The following is a 22334-nucleotide window of genomic DNA, read 5'->3' on the forward strand; positions in this document are numbered from 1 at the left end:
AGAAAAAGAAGAGTGAAGTTGTTTTGTGGATCAGCTTTCTGTAGCGCAGTATCTTTTTTTTCTCTCCTCTCTCTTTCTTTCACACAGCGTTTCTTTTTTTTTTTTACCTTGAACAGGGCTGCCAAGAAAAAGAGAAAAAAAGGAGTGAAAAATCAACAGAGAGGCTCAATCAGATCCAATAGTGTCTATGAGGTTTTCTTTAAAGCATTTGAGGAAAAGCATCTGAGTGGTGGAGGAATGAGACCAAACTGTTCCCAGTCACTTTTGATCCTGCCAGTTCAAAGTCCCCATAGAGCAGAGGGGGAGGAAGGAGGGGGTAGCCGTGGTTGAGGGGGGGGGGGGGTACAGACACCTAGCTTTGACCTTCTGTCTGCGCTCATGTCCTTTGAAAGTTGGCTTGTTTTCATTAAGCCATTCAGAAGCACAGTGCAGGGCCACAGTTTGACTAACTACTAACCCCCTATGGTATCTTTATAAGATGTTCTTTACATTTTCGGACTGCTAATGTCTTCAATTTTCCCAATTAGGCGTCCATTGCCAGACAGCAATTGAATAATTTAAAACATTTGTAAGACATCTCTGATGTTGTAATGGAATAATTTGTGTGCATATAAAAAAGAAAGAAATGGAGAATCCCATTATTGTATTATAGTCTCGCTCTGCTCTTCTTCTTCTCTCCGGTCTGGAATATAGGCTGCTATAATTAGCCTAAAGTCATTGCCATACTGTGGTCTGACGGTACTTGTTTGTCATTAGCACATTTAACTAGTCATTTGGGTAATGGCTTTCAAGATTGCCTTTGTTTTTACAGAGATATTTTTTTATATGTAAATATTGAGACAATTTACATAATGTGCCCTTTTTATTCATCATAGAATAATTGATGCATATTTATTGCTGTGTAAACTTTGGTCTTTGAATGACTGTGTATATAGTTATCATCGCCGTTTTCTTTATTATTATTGCAGTAGTATCTATTATTAACGTATGTTGTAAAACATTTATGTGTATTATGTTAACATGGAAAGATACCCGAGAAGCGATTAATTTGAATCATTCCAGTTTTTTTTGTCCTAATGGACGGCGGTGTAAAGCTTTAGTGTTATTGGACACCATTTTCAAAGGGTATCTCAGTGGTGGGAATTACTGATTGGTGAATTAACAGCAGCAGGTTTTGAGTTTTCGGGCCAGAGCCTCAGAAGTTTCCCCTGTGAATATCCCACTCATAATACGCATCATTGGGTAACCAACGACCTCTTCATGTGTCTCAGGCCTGGAACTCCCCTTCATGATGATGCCACACCCCCTGATCCCAGTCAGCCTGCCCCCAGCCTCTGTCACCATGGCGATGAGCCAGATGAACCACCTCAGCACCATTGCAAACATGGCCGCCGCAGCACAGGGCCAGAGCCTGCCCTCCAGAATGGTCACCTCTGTTATAAAGGTAAATTTTAAAACAGAAAGCAGTGATGTTATAACACAGCAACTTCCTCCTTCCTGTGCTGCAATGTTTCAGTCTGCATAGGATATTTATTTTTGGTTTGTGTGTTTCTGGCGCTGCTGGGGTTTCAGGAACGTGTGCCGGACAGTCCCTCCCCTGCTCCTTCCTTAGAAGACCACAGGAGGCCGGGCAGTCACCCATCGTCCCACCGCAGCAGCAGTGTGTCCAGCTCCCCAGCCCACACAGAAAGCTCCTCAGACAGGATACGTACGTTTGTCACACAGAGAAATGGTGAAGAAAACATGCGAATGTGCCGTGCAGATTGTCGCTGTGTTGTCTAAATTTCACAAAGACGGAGTAGGAATACGTCTTCCCGGTAATGTCCCTAACGCCACTCATGTTTTCTCATCCTCTCTCCAGCGATACACCACAATGGCCTGTCCATGAACCACGCTCTGCTAGGTCTGTCCCCCAACATCCCGCCTGGGCCTAAAGAGGGAGACCTGGCCCACGACATGAGCCATGAAGTAAAGAGGATGCACACTGACAAAGGTGAGTACGGTTTCATGATACACCAAATGCTGTGAAGGATCTCCACTATGCACGCTGCAAAACTGTGATTTTATTTCTTCTTAAAACACACTCTACACATTTAAGTTAAGGGCATATAATTAGCTTTTCCTTCCATTCAATGTTCACAATGTATGAAAATGACAGATGTTATGAGCAACAACTGACTGAATACTACATTTGTGCTCTACTGGACCGGCTCTGCTCTAGCAGCCGATAATATAAGTTGTAATCCTGAGAATCACGTCTGGTAACAAACACAAAGGCTTGACGTTTTAAGTAGAGCGGAGCAGGTTTTGTAAATCTGCAGAAAAGTTAATAACACAGAATCAGTGGAGGCAGGAGGACCCACTGAGCTAACAGTGGAGACATTTGGTTAATGTGTCACCAAAGGCAGAGCAGCTTTGTGACACTAGTGTTGGTCAGGGTGCCTTCAAGTGTAATCAACTTTTGTGCAGCAATTGGAGTGGAAGATAACACTCATTTTTTAACTGAAAATATAATCTAAAAGAAAACCTTGTGTGTGTATTTTCATTGAAAACACTTGACATTTATAGAACTTGGAGATCTTCGAAGGCTGTAAATATTGATAATACAATTTGAGAAATGTTTTGAGCCTTTGGCAGGATTTGTAGTCGACCTTTTTATTCTTCCTGCTTTCAGTTTATCTCAGTTATAGATGGTGTCACTGTGACAATAACCCCTGATGTAGCCAGTCAAACCCTTTAAGACTGAGACTACAAATCAAATATGCACTTAAGAAGAGGTAACCTGTACAAGTGTGAATATGAGTGGATTTGTGTGAATGTTTGGATGAAATGCTGCACATATTTTGAATCACTGTTCCTGGTTGGATGTCGCTGCAGATGCTTTACATTTACAGCACATGTCAGCCCTCGTATGACACATGCTGTGATTATGTTTAAGAGCAATCTCTTTTAGATATAACCTGTAGATGAAGTGGATTGTTTTTAGTAATATTCTGCAATAATACCTGCATGTTTTAAAAGGCTCGGATAATTTTTTAAGCCATTTCTTGCTCTGATTTTTTTCCTTCACTGTAGTAGGACACTGTTCAGTTACAGTGGAGTTGAGATTAGCCCAGAATATTATTCTTTTAACAGAAAAAAACTAATAATTAGAAAGATGTGAAACAATGCAACTAATGAAATAGGTTTCGTATAATTAGATTTTCACAGATTTTGCATTGTGATGATTTTCTGATTTTTTAAATCAGCTGTGTCTACAGCTACAGCTCCTTAGCGTGTCTTAAATTAAGTTTTCTTAATATAAGCCTTTAAAAACTCTTACAATGTTTTAAATTCAGTTTCGACAAATATTTTCGGTCACATCACCGCGAAAATTTCTCCAGCCTGACAGAGCCAATTACTGTCTACAATTATTGGACAGACCTAAAATTGCTATAAAAATATCATCTATGACAGTGATGAGATTTTGTTTTCTTTTTACATCAAACACGTTAAACTTAAACTCACCCAACTGTTGTCATTTTTCTTTGCTGCTCATTTTGAACTGACATCAGTGCTTTTACACACACACAGACACACATATATATATATGTGTAAAGGTTTGGTCTTAAATTTCATATAAGGTGGTATTAAAGCTCTTTAAAAGTCTTAAATTTGAAGAACTTACACCCTTCATGACAATATGGAGGGATTTATCAAACTATGGCAGCCTGTCTTGGACACAGTGGACCCCTCTGAACTGGACTTGGTTACACTCGATTAATAACACGCAGCAGTTTATTTATTTATTTTAATTAGTTGTGATAGTAAGGTTGTTACTCCTGCTGTTTTCATGTTTGGTTCTGTGAATATCCAGTCATGGAGATATGTCCATAGTCTTAAATTTAACTTGGTCATATCTGTGGACACCCTGATGTATGTATGTGTTGTCTTTTCCTGGTTTTAAAGGCGACATTGCAATAAAGTGATGTAATTTTCTGAACTCACCAGACTTCTCTAGCTGCTTTATTAATCACCTTTACCCACTTAATCCCCATTACTGATGAATATTTATCAAAAATATCAATGTGTAAATATTTTGTGAGAGCACTTAAAGTCAACCCTACAGTGTTGTCGCAATAACGATGTCGAGATATGTGGTAAAAAATAATATTGTGTGTGTGTATATATACATACATATATCTATATATACATATATATAATGAGCCATTTTTATAAAGCAGAAGACTTGCTGACATGTGCTTTTCCTATCATCCCCATTAGCTGTGAACTCTGGGAAAAATATTCAAAATTCTGACCCTCAGTCACTTTGTGCAGAGTAAATGTTTTTATTATTAATTGCTGGTATTATTACGTTACAATTTCGCTGCACTTGTAAAGACAAAAAAAAAAGGAAAAGCAAAGAAAAAAGATAGAAATCTACTGAGCGTGGCGGATTAAATACAAAATGAAGCAAATAATAGATTTTAGTATTCTCTGTTGGTTTTGAGCGGAGCAGAGGCGGGGTGTGGTGTGGTGTGCTGTGCTGTACTGGGTGAGACAGGGTGGGGTGAGGCTGATAATGATATTAAAACCACTATGGAAATCATTGGGCTGTATGTTCCCTGTTGGCTGGGCTGACGTGAAGATCAGTGTTAGACCTTCACTCACAGGGTGTGAAGCAGTGAATAGTAATAATTAGCAGGATCATGAGCTGAATTTATGGGTCACAAACTGTCTAACTGTCTGCATGTGTGTGTGTGTGTGTGTGTGTGTGTGTGACGAGAAAAGAGAGGCAGGCAAACAGAGCAACGCAAACAGAGATAGAAGGCGATTTAACCAAGTATCCACACACTAAATCAACGGAATGTTTCCTCAGTAGCAGAAATCTTACTTCTTAACTGAAGTGCCTCCTCCATACTCAGATAATCAACACAAATGGACTGTAATTTCTCCGCAATATTAGAGGAGAAAGCAAATGACCCGGCAATCCACACCAATTCTAGCTAGTTGACCCACACACATCTAGTCGCAAACACGCGCTGCATTATCTTTGAGATTGTCAATTCCTAATATGTCACTGGACTTGATTAGGATTCTGAGCTCTCCAGTGTGTGCACCAGAGGTCTCGGGCTGTGGAAAACATTTTTATAAAATAACCCATTAATGCAGAGGAGTGCAACTAAATTAGTTACCAATTTGCTGAGCATGAATTAATGAAGAGAGCTTCTCCCGGCTCCCACAGTTGTAATTTTCATAATAACCCCAGACCTTTATTTGGCAGGTTGTTTAGTTTTTTCGTTTGAAGGTTTTCATTAGTCTAATGAGGACTGTGCAAGGGCGAGCAGTCAGCACAATTTACATGAGGAAGCTATCATAATAAATGAGGCAATTTGAATAACATGCACAGGTTTATGCAGCGAGATAAGAGAGATTGTAGCAGCCAGATTCAGAGGTAACCAATACATTAGAACCAACTAATAACCAAAGTAATTCCAATAAAAGCTTTAAGTGAAGGGAATAAAATTAATGATAGATATATTGAACTGTAATGATATGATACATGATGCATTAGATTAATAAAATAAATGTGTTCCATTGTTAAAGAGGGGTGAGGCCTCGCCATCCGAAGCTTTGTTTATAGTGAGCTTTTTAATTAGGCTTGTTCATCGCATCAGTTTGTTTAGATAAATGAGATAACATTCCAATGGTTTAATGATATCTCTCCACTTGTTTGATCTTTATGATCCTGGCAGAGCATTAAATTAATCTCTTGCAATGCACTCTTAGAAGAGAGCACAGTGGGCGCAGAGGAAGGATGCAGTGCCCCGGCTCATATGGAAGCTATTTAAATAGCCAGACACCTCAGAGACAGCCACTATAATGTCACATCACTCATATCCTATGAACATGTCTCATCTTTTTCATGTCATCTCTGCTGATGAAGGACAAAGGCTGTTTGTTGTTGTCTAAAAAAGACCATTTCCAAAGTTGTGTCACCCAGTGCAGAGCAACCAGATGGTAGTTTTTTTTGGGTGGCTGTTGTTTGAACTTGATTATTTTTTGTCCAAATTTTGCCCGAGAAAAAAAAAAGAGCAGATTAGATGTTGTGTGAGGAAAAAAGGCGAGTAGAAAGCTAAGTGTTATCTCACATGTGACTAATTGAATTGCTTCAAACAGAAAGTCTGTGGCGATAGCTTCCGACAAGCCTCTGTCTCGTGAAACAGCAGGTAGCTGACAAACAAGGGGAAATTTGAAAGGTACGGAAGCCTTTGGCTGTAAACTCACTTTGGACATCAAACACTTGACATCATTTTATTTCCTCGGGGAGAAGGTGTTTGAAACACAAGCCATATGTATGTACGTCGAAAGTATAAGAGTTTTCTGTAAATACCATGTGGCAGTTTAAGCATTTTGCCAACAACAAATTTCACCACTTTACCTCAGCCCTCCCACTGCAGTTAAACATGCCACATCTCTTTTACGCAGAGCTAAAACGCCTGACAGCAGAGTCGGAGGCAGCTACAGTGTGTAAACTGATTCTGTAAACCATATTTTAAAAGCGGGTGATTCACTGGTAATATGATATTGGCGCTTCCCTGGTAAACGTTATATATCCTTGTTGACACAACAGGAGATGCACTCATAATGTCCTCCCAAGCACAAATGGATGCTTGTGGTGTGTTATCTCACCTAGTGGTGCATCCTTTTGTACCTGCTCTCAACTCTGCACAATGTAGTGTGATGTTTTACTGACTTCACATCTTGCTGTCAGCACTCCACCTCCAACTTAGTGATCAAAATGCTTTTTCCTCCTTATGTTAGTTAACACTTCTTCATCTTTCACAGTTTGCTTTGTACATATTGTTGACAGTATTTGCTGTTTGTGTTTGTATATAGTGTTTTTGATCATTTTGGTCATCACCTCAGTCTTTAAGTGGCCTATCTGGCTGCTACAATGAAGAAAAGCATCTTTATGTTTATGACTCACTTTTGCAAGACGATGTATGTCAGTTACTTTAATTTTTTGGCAGCTCTTCCAAGCATCAATTGTAACAAAGAGCCGTAGCGACCTTACCTATAGCTAAGCTCCAAAAATCAGGTGCTACACATTGGTGCTACACTTCATGACTTAAGTTAGCCAATGGTTGTCCTCTAAGACACTGAGGTGATTGTGAGAATGATCAAAAACACTATGTAACAAAACAAATGGTAAATACGGGGGATGCACAGATTGTAAAATTCTGGGACAACACAGATACTGATACCCATGTTTATAATAACAATATGGCCAATAGCCAATAGAGATGCAGATAGGTTTGTTGTTGTTGTTGCTGTTTTAAAGTCAATCAGTCCTTCATTAACTACGGTTGAAAAAGCACAAATTCAGTCATACAAATTTATGAAACAACCTTTCGTATGAACTGTAGCATGAAAAAAATCTTTGAAAATAGTAAAAATAACTGATTCAAAAGCATTTTTACTGCATATATAACAAATCATAATCCCCTCTCCAATACCCATTTTATATTACTGTAAAAACATTAACAAATTTCTTCTTCAAAAACAATGAATTTATTCAAGTTTCTCACCAAAATCTACATTTTACAAGATTACATTTAAACACATCATGAGATTGTTATAGTTTACCTTTGCCCAATTGTATTTTTTACTGAATAGAGTTTGAACATATCATAATTTACTGCAATCCAACCTCCTTCAGTAGTTAGTTAAGGCCACTGGCTGCTAACAGCTAACGTTAGTAGCTCTCCTACTGCCGACATTAACACTGATTTGTTGTTTATAATGTAGCATTATCAAGGCAAACAATAGAGTGCATTCCTTGATGCATGGATGGTGACTTTACTGCGTCCTTTCGTGACGTGATTTTCTCCCCAGGACAACAGAACTCCCATTAGTCTTTCTTTTTTTTTTTTTTAGATTTAGAAGATTATTTTTATGGGCTTTTTTGCCTTTAATGTAAAGGACAGAGTTTGAAATGGGAAGAGAGAGAGAGAGAGTGGGGAGTGACATGCAGCAAAGGGCCGCAGGCTGGAATCGAACCCGTGGCCGCTGCAATGAGGCAGTGCCTCTGTACATGGGGCGCCGGCACTATCCACTACTCTACCGACGCCCCAGAACTCCATTAGTCTTGAGCTCTGCTTTTTAGCCTGTGCAAATTTGATGTGACACAACAGAAAAGCCACAGATCAGCCACCTCAATTGGTGAATGTCATCTTGTTTGACGATAGGCTGATGGCAGTCACCAAAGCGAATATCAACCAATACCAGTGTGCAGCTGATAAATCGGTGCATCCCTAGTAAAAGCTATTAACAGTGTGTTAGTTATAAAGCTAACTGTGAAACGTTTTGTCTCTTTGCTTTCTGTCAACTCTACAGTAGGCTGTTACTACGACTAACTTAATTTTACTTAACTTTTAACAGTCAGCTCTGTACATATTGTTTTGTTAGTATTTACCTTTCATTTTTGTATATAGTGTTTTTGATCAGATTCATAATCACCTCAGTGTCTTAGATAACCATTCGCTAGTGGCGTTAACAAGTCACTCAGTGTAGCACCAACATCAGCCTGATTTACAGAGCTTAGCTAACATAACATCGTTATGACTCTTCTTTGAAGAGCTTCCAAAAATATTAAAGTGGCTGACAAACACCCTCTTGCAAAAGCGAGCAGTAAAGCTCTGTAGAGCTGACTGCCCTTATAAATTTGTAGCGAGCTAGGCTAGCTGTCAGGCTAACCTCGCAATTAAAGTGTTAATAAACACCATATAAAAAAGGAACAGTTAACTCTATCAATAATATGTACAACACTAACTGTGAAAAGTGAAATAACTAAATTAGCACTTTAATCACTAAGATCAGAGGCAAAGGTAACGTTACTGTATGACAGGAAGTAAGCAGATGTGAAGTTAGTAAAATGGGTATATGTCACATCACATTACATGTAGAAGTCCTACTACTAGAGAACTGAGCAATCATGCCTTAGGCACCGCTGTGACCACAGTGGACAAAGCTGACTTGCCACGCCTTTCCTTTGTCAGGATGCTGCCTTGATGTCCAGTGGCTGGTGCACTGTGCACCGTCTGCAGTCCCAGTTTACAGTTTGAATGATGAAGCGGAGCAGGTACCAGTGTCACAGTCTATTACATTCAGCTGCTTTGGGCAAGGACCTGTGGACACTGATGGGCTCATGCAGAGAAGGGGATATATTTTGAAAAAGATGAAAAAGGCAAAAAAGTGATTTCCAGCCTTTGTAGTCTTTGTTCTGCTCCTCCTTTGCATAAGCATTTGCAATGATAAAGAGGAAGTTAGGGGACTTTGGGTCAGGCAAAAGTTTTCGGCATCAGCTGCGCGCTCTTTCTGCGGCGTAAATATTTCACTGACATTGATGGTATCTCCGTACAGTATCATTAAAAGTTCGATATGTTCAGTGTAAGCTCCTTCTCTTCATCTTTCTGACTTTAATGCATAGTGTTTTGTTCAGTCCTCCCGATGTCCTTGGCGTTGCGAGCTTCAAACACATGCTGACTACCTGACTTTCCCTAAGTCAGGAGGCAAGATCATTAGCCATCACAACCCTGAAATGTGACTTGGCAGACAATAATGCTTTATGATCAAACAACTTGTCAGTGCGTCCCGTTGAAATGAAAGAGTGCAAAAAAATAATTCAATAGAGGATCAATCAAATTTCCCCAGCCCATGTGAGAGAGATTGCTGATGGTGCAGAGAGGGGCTATTCCTCGAGGACATGGGAGTTCATTTGGATATTTGTTCTCCCCCTCATGAATGTTCCATTGCGTGACACCATCTCCTGCTAATCACATTTCACTGAAAAGGGGGGATGCTTTTAGGGACGTTGAAAAGAGAGAGGTTCTTTTTAATCTTTGAAATGCCTCAAAAGTGACAGAATGCTTTCTCCTGCCAAGACGTGAGCCTCGGATGGGGAGATAAATATGCTGTGGTCAGCTAAGTGTATCTAGTGAGCAGAGAGGCAAATTTAATAATGCATTATCATTCACTGGCGAAGGTGAAATCTCCCTGTCCATCAGAAGGCTGAGGCCTGTTTCATGTTACCCTTCACTGCAAATGAACAAGTGCTTTACTCAGCCATACCAGAGATGCACAGTAGGCACCAGTGCTCTACTATATATGCCGCTCCGGACTGTCAGGAAAACAGGTCTGCAATCAAAGCAATCATCTCTCGGTCTTGACTGGAGACATTAATGATCACAGTCCTTACTCCTGATAAAACTGTTTTGAACAATAACCTTCTTTTTTCCCCCCTCTGAGAACACAAGGTGCGTTTTACATATCTGAGCATCTGCTATTATGCAGATTATGGGAACATATTTACCCGAATGCCCTTGGACAACAGCATTAAACAATTATGAAGATTATGTACAATGCCGGAAAAAATTTGCGATTCAAAACAATTCGTATCTTAGCAGTGGCAACTGTTGCAGACAGATAAGGTTGACCCTGAATATGTATTTCTGTACTTTTGGAGACATTCTGTGGGGTTGTTTGTATAATTTAATATTTACATGTAAACAGTAATTAAGTGATGCTGCCGACATGCCAGGGCCAGGCTCTGCCAAGGTAAACACCAGCCCTAGTAGTTTGCCACAGTCCATCATGTTTACAGACTTGCAGAGCCGAGTGCTGTTTGTGTGCTCTTCCTTGGCAAAGCCCATAAAACACAACCAATTGGATGCCGAGTGTTGAACACAGTCACTCTTATCGTCTGGCAGTCTGCTCGCTGACTTGAGGACATTGTGAGTCAAACCTTTAAATTTTCACTCTGCGATAATTACGCCGCTATACTTGAGCTTTTATATCCTTTCACTGAGAAAGTAAATCATTCCTAATAAAGAGAGGAAGAATAGGGGGCGGAGGGAAAAGTGCTTGAGGACTAATTCTCTTCACTCCCTCCCTCTCTGCTCTCTATTCTGCTTTTTGAAAGCCTTTCTCTGAGTATTCCAGTCACCTTGACTTTGCAGCTGCAGCCTTATAGTCTGTTGCTTATCCTGCCTAACCCCAGCCTGTCAATTAGGTGTTTAAAAATTAATCTCTTTAACTGGAAATACCATGCCAGCTTTCTTCCGTCTGTAAATGAAGTGTTATTAATTCACACAGCGCAAAGCCAGTGTTATGAATAATGTTATCAAAACAGATTTCCACACGTTTAACACGTCGCTCCTATTAAAACCCCTTAAGTATTTTTATAACTGTGAAACCGGGACTACTAATGGATTTGCATCCATTTTTGAGCTTCTCCACCAGGCAGCCATAGAGCAAGTGCTCCTAAGCCAGGCCTTTTAAAGTTTACATTTCCCATTTCCTCTTTTGTTCTTTCATCTTCATTTAAAAGCAGCTCAGTATATCCAGTCTGGATTAGCGCCAGCCTTTCGTCGACGCTCGTTCAGCAGCAACAGAATGGCATAGCCTCTCCCTGTAGGATTGCAATGCCAGGCAATGACACCAATGTGTCTCCCTTTACCCCCCCCTCCTCCTCTCCCAAACCCAGCGACACTCTGATCTAGCAGCAGGCTATCTGGCCAACCACACCAAGCTAATACTTGTTCCATTAAAACCTGGTGATTACGGGGGATTTCCTCTCTGTTTGTTTGTTTGAATGCTTAATTATCAATATGTAATTGGCATGTGTATTGTGATGTTGGGTGCATATTCGGTGGCATATTTTTACTGGAATGCACATTGCTATCGGGTAGAAACAGGACTCCCCAGTCACTGTCTAAGTTAAGCTGCATGAGAAGTTGCTCTAATGAATTAATAAATGCTAAACAAAGGAGAACTAAACAAAGAGTGTGAAATAAATGGCTTGATGATTAGTGGGTCAGAGAGATTAGTGGGGTGTACAGTACAAATTATCCCCCTCTGAAATGGGAATGATTCAGGCAAAATACCCAATCAATAGTTGAGGCCAATTTAATCTCTGGGATTCTTCTGTCAATAAACGGACCCGGTCAACGGAGGTCAATATGCAAAGACAATCCAAACACCTTCAAAGTGCCTCACTGTAATGTCCTTCTGCCAGTATTATCTTCTTGACAGTTCGGGCTCATAGTCAATAGGTGAATTACAGAAATCTATTCAAGTCTGCCCGGCTGTCATTTTCTTTTCTGAGCCCCCAAGTTTATTTTTTCCTCACCCCTCCCAGCTCGACTTAAAAAACTAAGGTCACGGATTTAGCGGCGCGATCTCTCACCTTTAATCACCTCACCCCGTTCGGTTTCGACCATTCTAACTGTGATCGTCTCTCTACAAAATGCCATTTTGTCTCCACTACTGTTCGCTTTAAGAGCTCATTTGAAGGTGTGCGCTGGCAGAAACAAAAGTCCTGTATGCTTTTATGCAGTCATCACAGTCAGCCAAGCCTGTAATCCTCAGAGGTCCGATAATGACATAGCCCCTGCATTTATTACATGGAGGAGAGGAGAGAGGGAAAACGCTGACTTTGAACAAATGAACACTCTGACCTTTATGCAATAAATATGACATGGGCCGCATAAAAAGACAAGATATCTTCCTCCTGAATGGAAGTCAACACGGATTCTGCTCCCTTGCCTCTTGCTCTCTGTTTCCATTCCTTTCCCCTTCTCTCTCTTTCTCCCTCCCTCTTTTTTTCCAGCTAACAGTTAAACAAATGATGAAATCGATGTTAATTGTTTGCGCCGTAATATTCTAATCTATGCTCCAAAAACACAATTTGTAGTTCATAATTTTCTCTGCTGTGCTTGTGTTATATGTAACGTACATTGCAGAGTATTAAAGACAGTCATCTGTCAGTTTCTAATCGTGCATGATTGGATTGGTACATTTAATCATTAGCTGCTGTTTTCTCAGCAGTGAAAGCGATAGAAAAAACTCTCTTTATCCACACCAGGAAAAGGCGGTTTTAACAGAGAGAATCAACCTTTAACTGTGTCTTTTGTGATCTCGATGTGATCCCAATTGAGCATTGCGATTGTCTTCTTTTGTCACCTCAGACCGCCTCTCTGACAGTAAAGGATTTATGGTTATTTCCTCCGTGCAGCCTGTCCATCTGTGGCTCTATCTTCATGTGGCCTTGAGAATACGATTCAATTTATTAAGGCAAAGCAATGGACTCATTACTTTAAAAAGGTGGCAAGAGAGGGAGTGGGAGAGAGGGAGAAGTGACACACTGAATTGGTTATTAATGGAAAGGCACAGCCATAGGGCAGTTGAAATTTAATGATATCCTACAAGAAAATATGAGGGTGTCACTCTCCAAAAAGTCATGCTAAATGTCAACATTTTAAGGTCCCGGCGCTAATTTTATGCCTGTGCACAGTAATGTTTTGGAGAGCATTTAGGAAACACGGCCCAGTGGCCAGCCTGATTATCCCGCTCACCTTCTCTCCTCTCTCCAAATGGGTTTGTGCAGCAAGCGATTTCATCTCTAAGTGAAGGGAACATTAGGGAGGGGAGAAAGAGAGAGCGATAGAGGAAAACACGCGGTTTGATTTTCATGCTGTGATAAGAGAGTGGGAGCCAAATGTTACCTGTTAATCTAGCCCAAACCGACCGGGGCTCTTGACTTTGTCCCCCAGCAGGGATGGGGCAAACACTCATTTTCCTCTCTCCGTGATGAAAAGGAAATTAGCTTAAATGTGATGAGGGCACATTAGTGTGTGTGCTGTGCATGTGTGTAATGAAAGCGTGTGTGTGTGTGCGTGTTTGAGGAGTTTTTGTTTGCATACATCTGCGTACGTGTGTTTTCTCTTTCTTCGCAGTGTACACAGGACATTACACACACATGCAGAACATATGCAGGTGATAGTCATTCTAAAGGAATTTGTATTGTATGGATTCATCACACACACACACACACTCTCACAGTGTGTCCTGTAAGTGTGCCTACACTCCAGTAGAGTATATGCTGTCATGTATGGTTTTTCTATACAGATGCTGTGAATACTAGAGATGGGCTGCGATGATTAGTCAATTAATCAGTTCGTTGTTTTAAAGAATGTTAATGGCCAACTATTTTGATAATCGATTAATCGTTTCAGTTATTTTTTAAGCAAAAATGTCCAAGAATTGCTGGTTCTAGCTTCTTAAATGAGAGATTAGCTGCTTTTTCTGTCACTTATTACAGTAATTGAAGAGTCTTTTGGTTTTGGACTGTTGAAGATGTTGCTTTGGGCACTAGGAAACACATTTTTATAGACCAAACGATTAATCAACTACTCATGAAATTAATCATCAGATTAATTGATAATGAAAATAATCACTAATTGCAGCCCTAGATTTGGACTTCAGTATTCGTTCAGCGTCCAGTGTAACCACATTTCTTTCCTGGCTTTGTAATGGGAAAACATATATGTATAATATATATATATATATATATATATATAAAATGACTTTTTTATCTTTATTAAAAGATTACATTTTTTGGACATGGTTAAGTGATTTAGCTGCAATCTTAGAATACCTTGCAGATAACATTAAGCTTTTCCAGTCTGACATCAGTCAATCTAATGTTACAGGCAGAATGGTGACCAGGCACAAGAGTGACAGTTGGAAGTATTTTGACAAAATAAACAAAGTGAATGTGCAGCACAAGCTATCAACACGCTCTCATTCCTAGCCATCAAATACAGATGAATTGTCACGCCCCCTCAGCGTCTTATAATGATGCGAAGGCCACAGAGCTGAAACAAACTGTACCACGTGGTTAATGCGTTAACGTGATGTGTCTTTTTGATTAGACAACAAAACTACTTGGTTGGGTGTTTTTAAAAAGATCGTGTTTTTAATGTTACGTTAAAACAACATTGACATTTGGTTTCACACTGGTCACGAACTGTGGTCTCCTGAGTGAAAGTCCGGTTTTGTTTGACCACCCACCCTACGTGGACAACGATAGTTGCTCTCAGCGTTAACCATTGCCACATTAGCGTTAGGTGACAGCTTTTTGCGTCTCATAAAGAAGCTAAAGGGCACCTTCAGCATCAATATCACACTGAGGGGCATGACAAAGCAGCAGTATTTGACGTCTTGGGGATAGGAACGCACTAAAACTATACAACATTAAAGGAATACAATGCAAGATTTTCCTAAAATACAAGACAGGCTCAAACACAAGTAATCCCTCTAAATCATTACTTATGACCCACTAGAAGTTTGTGGCAGTTTATTTTTCTGCAGAGGCTCTTCCCTCTGCCTGTATTTCCTTATTCTCTTCTTATTTTCTGTGCTCAGGATGTTTATGGGTGTGTTACGCCACAGCGCTCAGGTGAGGTTGGGACTTTATAAAACTGTAGCTACCAGGTGCCAGACCATAAACAGCAGTCATCCTGGAGACACAGTGCAGAAAAAGACACAAATATAGCGAGGCGAAATGCCAAGCAAGAGGGAATCTGAGGTTGGCTTTTACTTTCACTTTGGCTAGAAAACAGTAACCAAAAATCCTGCATGGTATACCTTTAAACCTGCATGGCTTATTTCTACAGTCTGTGCAGCGCAGAGAGCTAACCCCTACCTGCATTTTCGCTTGTTCTATTTTTTTGTGGGGAGGGTTGTAAGTAATTGATAATAATTTAATGCAAATACGAAAATTACTTCAAATGCCCTTCCCCACTGAGAACATTGTCAACCTTTGTTAACACTTGGAAACCTGCTTTCACAAGTGTGCAGATGTTGCAATTTACAAACAAGAGACGCAAAATAATATCTACATTTATCAAAATAAGCCTGTGACATACTCTGAGAGCTCTTGTTTAAAACTATCACACAGTTAAAGCTGAATTTATTTTGCCTGAAAGACCCTCCAGAGTGCCGACATCATTTGCAAGATAAGCTGGGCTCATGTTTTTTTAAAGTGCTCAAATTGCATGCAACTACTTTTTTTTTTTTTTTTTGCTCAGCTCTGCATCACTGCATTTGTACCAGAAGACAGATATTTCCCTTGACAAGATTTTCCAAATCCAGCGCTTTAAGTGCAGGTGGAATAATGCTGTGTTAGCTGCTAATGGCTGTCCGAGAGGTCATAACTACTCCATTTGAAGGAGGCTGGTTTCTCCGCAGCCCTGGCAGGTCAAATCAAATGTAATTGTGCAGTGAAAAGCAGTGGCTTGCTTTGTGTTGGCTGCGCTGACAACCTCCAGGTTTAGCATTCAGTTCTCCTGCTGGGAGGAACACAGGTTTGCAAGGACAAAGGCTTCACCTGTCAATATATCACACTGACTGGCCGGCCAAATGTACCTCTGCTCTCCCTCTCTCTTTCCCCCCTTCTCTCCCCTATCTCTCTTCCTCTCTGTCAGTCTCTCATTCTCTGCACACCCATTCTATTCCAGCCTCCTCTTCCTCAGACTCTGCCTCACCTATCTATCCATCCATCCATCTTCTGTCTTCAGCCATCTATCTCTCCTTCCTGGCATCCCTCTCGTCCTCTTTCTCTCCCTCTCTTTGTGTGTCTTTCTGTATCTTCCTCCCCTCTCCAGCTCGCACTGCCTTCGTGTGAGGACTCAGCTGAAATGTCCTGAGGGACCCAGTTTCAAACACAGGAACCAGAAACATATGGCACATTTTCAACTCCCAAGGTCAATTACAGCTATTTATCCAGAGATTGCAGCTAAATTTCCCAAGGTTTCTTCTAGATTTACCACAGATTGCAATGTGTGTCTGTCACATTTTAAATCAGGCCAGTTTCCTCTGCTTCTCTCCACTCCCTGTGACTTTCCATCAAATATTTCAAAGGCTTTCAAGTGGGTTTTAGACATGTTTTATCTCTGGTTATCATGTGCCCCATCTTTTTTGCCTCAGCTTTGCTAGGTCCAAGTGCCGCTTGCAACACAAATCTAATAACATGTAAATTGGAGATAAGCCCAGATCCCTCCAAGTGATATTTTTTACATTCATAGTTTGTCAAGTCAATTCCTGGGCCCCTGTTTTAGCAGCACAACACATGAGGAGTGAGAAAATTAACTGGATAGGTGATTCATCATTGCTAGCACACTGTCAAGGACTCCCTCTGCAGCTATTGAGAGCAGGGTGGAGGAGGAGGAGGACGGAGGGGGGGGGGGGGGGGGGGGCGTTGTTTTAAATTATGGCATTTCATTCAGAATGCATTGTATTTACAGCGTCCCATTTTTATTTGTGGCTCCTATTATCCGCCGAAACAGTTGTGCATGAAATGTTATTTGTGACAGGGGTGACCTGCGAGTGTTTTTCCACACAGTATTTCATAGTCGGGGGGCCTTAACTGTACCTTTACCGTACGGTAAGCACAAGAGGCTGTCACAGCTGCTGTTGGCAGCCTTGCTAGTGGAGAAATATCACCTGGAAACAGAGTACTCCATTCCACCGGCCCCCATCACTCCAACGCCTGTCGCTGTAATTAAGTTGAAGTCAATGATTCTGGAGCAATGGTGAGAAATAAACATGCAAACACATGCCAGCATTTGCAGCCAGGCACAGAGAAAAAGAGGGAGAGGGGGGGTTTGGGGGCAATAACATTAGAAGCTCAGAAGCCACAGATCTAGATCGTGTTCCACTGGAATTTACATTTGAGTTTCATTAAGCTAGTTTTGATTATATTGATTAAATTAGCCACTTATTAGCTTCCCATTTCCTTTTTTTTTTAATGCCCGTATTTATGCATAGCTCCTAGTGGAAATGTTATCTGACAAGGGGTGCTGTACTGTAGTTGGAGTCTGTCGAACAAAACACGCTGTTTGCTTTTCCCAGAGCATGACAGGTTGTTTCCCCTGCAACAAAGCCATCAAATATTCTGTGTGATCCAACATTGTGTTGGAGGGGAGGCCTGCTGAGTGGGAAGCCGGAGTTTGTTAAAGCAATGATTTATGATTAATGCCAACACTAAATAAGGGACAAAGTGCCTACAGTACAAATCAATTACAAAGCTACAACAGCAGACCTTTCCCCGAGGTCTACTAACGTCTCTAGTTGTTATGGTGATTTTATTGGAGGTGGGTGATGCATGCATATAATGCATGCAATACATCTATATCAACCTGAGCTGGAGCCAACTGTAATGCTTTTGATCTTTGATTAGCTATTTTATTGAGATAAAATGGGACTTTCATGTTGTGCCACTGTATAAGGAGAGTGCATTTTATATTTCCACCCAGACGCCCACCTCAAAATGCAGACAGGACTGCACCAAACAAAACAAATTACCACAGGAGTGGCTTCTTAAAAGTAGGCAATTCATTATTTTTATGAAGTCAAATTATAAACAAATTTTAATCCATTAGGCAACCATCCATTCTAATTAATCAACAGGAGTGAACTCCATCTGAAAAAGGAGAAAGGTTGTTTACTCTCTCCACGGACCAGCGGTGCATATTTCACCGTCTTCCCCTCTCAAAAAAAAAAAAAAAAAAAAACGTTCCTCAAATTACAAACCTAAACTGTGAATCCTAACACTCGACTTTTGGCGCAGAGATGTTTCCAGGGCATTTGCAGATGCTTGAAATAATCTCCAATGTTTTTGCTCAATCTGCTCTGAGGATGGGTGAAATAAATACTTTAAACTAATTAATGTAAGACCAGCTGTTCCCAGCACTTGGCTAGCGTTGGTGAATATTGATGGGAGGGAGAGGCAGGGCTGTTCAGCTCCACTCGCTGTTTGTACAAGATTCAGCCTGCCACATAAACAGATATGAATACTGGATGAGAGCAGAGAGGTGCTGTGCACAACACAGCCAGGGTTCCACATTACAAATAAAACTTTTTCATTAAATTAACAATTAAACAGCTGATGGTGTAGACTTCCTGCGGAGACCTTTTTTAGGCTGGATGTGTTTAATAAACTGGGTCCCTGCAAGACAGTAGCACGTACAAATTGTTGGCTTGATAAAAGCTCGCCGGACAAAAACATGTGTCAGATCTGATGGGGCAACAAACGGCAGTGTCAGACATACTGTTTTAGTTTGACCAGGCTGTATCTGTGTCCGCCGCTTTGCCTCCTGCTTTCTCTCCCTCCCTCCTCTGCTCCTCTTCCCTCCTCTGAGGCCTGGTGGAGAGGCTGGACAGCAGATGGCAGGGCCCTACCCCTCTGCCGGTGATGAATGGAGGATGATGTCATCTTAGGTTTGACAGGCACCCGTGCGTGCATACACAAAGGAAGCCCGAGCCTCTGGGGTCGAACCATGGGCCTGCTTCTGATTTTGGAGTCCACATGACATCTCTTAAATGGGGGAAGCTGGATTTATGTCCTGGTAGATATTGTTTAACCCCGCACTCAGGCCTTGAGAAGAAGCAATACAAAGGAATCTCCAAGGGACCAGTGAGTCCACTATATTTCTGAGGGGAGGGGAGAGCTGGGATTAGCTGCTTAGGATCAATACACACCCAGTCGTTGCTACTGGTCAAATTAAATCAGGGTCAATATGTGTCAGCATCGGCAAAAACTACTCACATACTTAGTTTTCAGGTTTCATAAATAGTATTCTATGAATGATTAATCACTGTTCAATGTTATTATTTTTCTTTGCAGAGGACAACTCCATGTGCACCCCAACAGCAAGAGACAGCTATGAGAGGTTGTCATTGGCTGGACAGGCCCTGCCTCCTGGCTTCCCCTCACCATTCCTCTTCCCAGATGGGTTGTCGTCAATAGAGACTCTCCTCACCAACATACAGGTATTGTCCACTGACAGAGTTGTGCCCTCATAACAACACAAGAGTTAGATACAACTTGTTTAAAACACACTTTCAGGAGCAGTAAAGGATCTCTTCACTGCACCTTTAACCTCATTTATCCAGGTCTACGTCTTGTCAGTCTCAAGGAAGCCTGGAAAAATTTACAAACTCTGGTTGTTTGAAGCTGTGTGAAATGTTTATGTGTTTTAGAATATTTTAAATTATTCAGATGCCAAGTGTTTGCTGTTGGACCAAGCGGCAAACCTCTGGGGTTGAAAATGAAGCCAACACAGAAGTGCCAAAAACTGCAGTTCCTCTAATGGCCACTTGAGGCTGGCTACAAAAGACACCCATGTTGAAATACACAAGCACAGCAGAAACATGTTTACAGCATAGTTCAAAAAACGTTTTTGGTCTCTATAGCTAATTTTCCCCTTCATCACAACTGTGTGAGGGTTGTATTTTTATAAAACTCACCGTTTACATTTTATTTAGGTTCAAATTTATGCATAATAAAGGGTGGGGCTGCTTTGAGTGACAGGCTGTCTGTGAAGTCACCACAATTTTTGAGTCAGATCCACCGCTTACTCCTCCTCTGCTCTACCTAGGGATGGGCAATATGGCCCTAAAACAATACTACAATGTTTAAGAGTATTTTTGTAGTAACAATATTCTTGACGATATATATATAGATATATAGATATAGATATATTAGTAAAAATAATACTCTGAGAAGTACAGGACTGTACATAAAACATTCAGGACGCACAGGCCCAATGACGCCACAGTTTGTCTTACACTACCCAAGCTGCTAATCTTTTTGGAACCACTACAGAGTTGCTAATAATTTCGCTTTCAGCCATGTTTGTTGTTGCCATGGATTGGCAACAAGTCGAAATATCGCAAGTATCACAATATAAATATTTCACCTCATATTAAATATTATACCAAATATGGTCACTTCTGTCTCTAAAACTCCAAAATGCCAAACTCAAGGCTTCAAAATGGGAATCCACAAACCAATGGATGACGTCACCGCAACGGCTACATTTATTATTTTTATTCAGTCTATGTACAGAACAAGAACACAATCCCAGCACTGTGTGTCTGCCACAGTGTCTTGATTTAAACTACCACTTGAGGGCGCACATTTGGAACATTATTAAATTCTATATGTACTTGCTTTAAGAATATATCACTGATACACTCAAGTGAAAGACAAATGACAGCTTTGGATTTTTGTTTTCAACTGCTTAAAACACGTTTACAATTGGCAGGAAGTAATATGACTTTCTTGTAACGTTAAGTGAGAATATTGAGGTCAGGTAGCATATTTGCGCTTATTTAACTTCTCCCATCTCTTTCCAAGAGGCAACATTGCTTTTTTTTTTTTACCACAATGGCAAACTTTCCATTAATGCAACTATTGCCGCAATCTTTCCCAAAACATTACCCATTCTTTACCTTGGATAATTTAACTTGAGGTCAAACTCAATCAACTGGAAAAGACCATGAGATTTGGAAGTTCCAGAAAAAGCCAGCAAGGCAGCGTTTATTTGATTTGGTCAGGTATAGAGCAGTGGTTCCCAACTGGTCCAGCCACAGGGTCCAGATTTCTCCTCAGTCATTAGTTCAAGGTCCACACAGATTAATAGATTCAACGCCACACTTGTGTTTGGCCATGTCGTCGAGTTAGTTTGCCGTCTCTGTCAATTAGCTGTCCGTTAGTCACTCACTCAATAGCAGGAAACGGCCATTTAAAATAAGCGCTCTGTGGCGGAAAATCACTGTACTTAAGAATATAGAGTTTTTTACAAATTTGACATGTTTGCAAGTCACTTGCGGTTCATTCAGAATGGACCCGAGACCCAACAGTTGGGAACCACTGCTGTAGAAAATTAAGGTGTTTTAACAGCCAATATTTAATGTTTTTTTGCCAGATCTCTTTTAGCTTAATGACTCAGTTTGGCAATTAAATTTAACACCACTATAACTTTTAACAATTTAAGGTTTTCTGTGTGAAATTATGTGGTAAAAGTCATTGTCATAATGGCGACTGTCTACAAGAGCTCATTTTTAGTCAAAAAGTGGACGTCATCCACATCCTCCTTCGAATATACTTAACCTGAACGTCAGGACTACGCATACACTCAACTGTAAATCTGCATACCTTAACAATAGCGTCTACTCAGAGTGCCATTTAGGCTACAGCTCAAACACCCTCAGTCAGAAAGATGAATGTATTTGCCTTCTGTCTGAGTGTAATGATGTGTGTACACTGCTGCCCTTCTCATTGCACTTGTACTGTTGGCATCAGAGTCCTGCTTCTCCTTTGGCTCCGTGTGGTAATTAGAAAGCCACAAGTAAACCCGTCACGAGCTCCCAACACTATACTAAGTCATCTTTGATAATGATCTTCGCCTTGAATATTTATATACAAATCAACAAAATGAAACCAAGCAGAAAATTAAGATAAAGCAACTTAGAATAAATTGGGGTCAGAAGAATCAACAATTAGTAAGATATAGCCCAGTGCATTTGATATAATTGCATGTGGATGGGGAATAATTGTGATGAAAATGGCCACGGTTGTGTACAGCCTCCACGCGAGAACGCAGTATCTTTCAATTCAGGACTGTCAGGAGTATATTTGGAATGGCAGTGATGTAATTGATACA

General features: G+C 40.7%; 1 protein-coding gene across 12 annotated transcripts in view; it reads left to right on the plus strand.

The window, feature by feature from the left end:
• The window catches only part of dachd (dachshund d), a 120549-nt gene that overhangs the window by 86714 nt on the left and 11501 nt on the right, over nt 1–22334 (plus strand). For 4 of the 12 annotated variants that reach the window (XM_078174629.1, XM_078174633.1, XM_078174628.1 and 1 more), the window contains 4 exons: nt 1272–1443; nt 1563–1708; nt 1862–1993; nt 19511–19656. In XM_078174629.1, coding sequence (XP_078030755.1) covers nt 1272–1443; nt 1563–1708; nt 1862–1993; nt 19511–19656 — 596 coding nt within the window. Of the gene's footprint in view, nt 1–1271; nt 1445–1562; nt 1733–1861; nt 1994–19510; nt 19657–22334 lie in introns of all 12 variants that reach the window. The other 8 variants (XM_078174630.1, XM_033617819.2, XM_033617817.2 and 5 more) reach the window with 3 other exon arrangements.

The sequence above is a fragment of the Epinephelus lanceolatus genome, chromosome 14, assembly GCF_041903045.1.
Source record: "Epinephelus lanceolatus isolate andai-2023 chromosome 14, ASM4190304v1, whole genome shotgun sequence".
NCBI classification, from domain to species: domain Eukaryota; kingdom Metazoa; phylum Chordata; class Actinopteri; order Perciformes; family Serranidae; genus Epinephelus; species Epinephelus lanceolatus.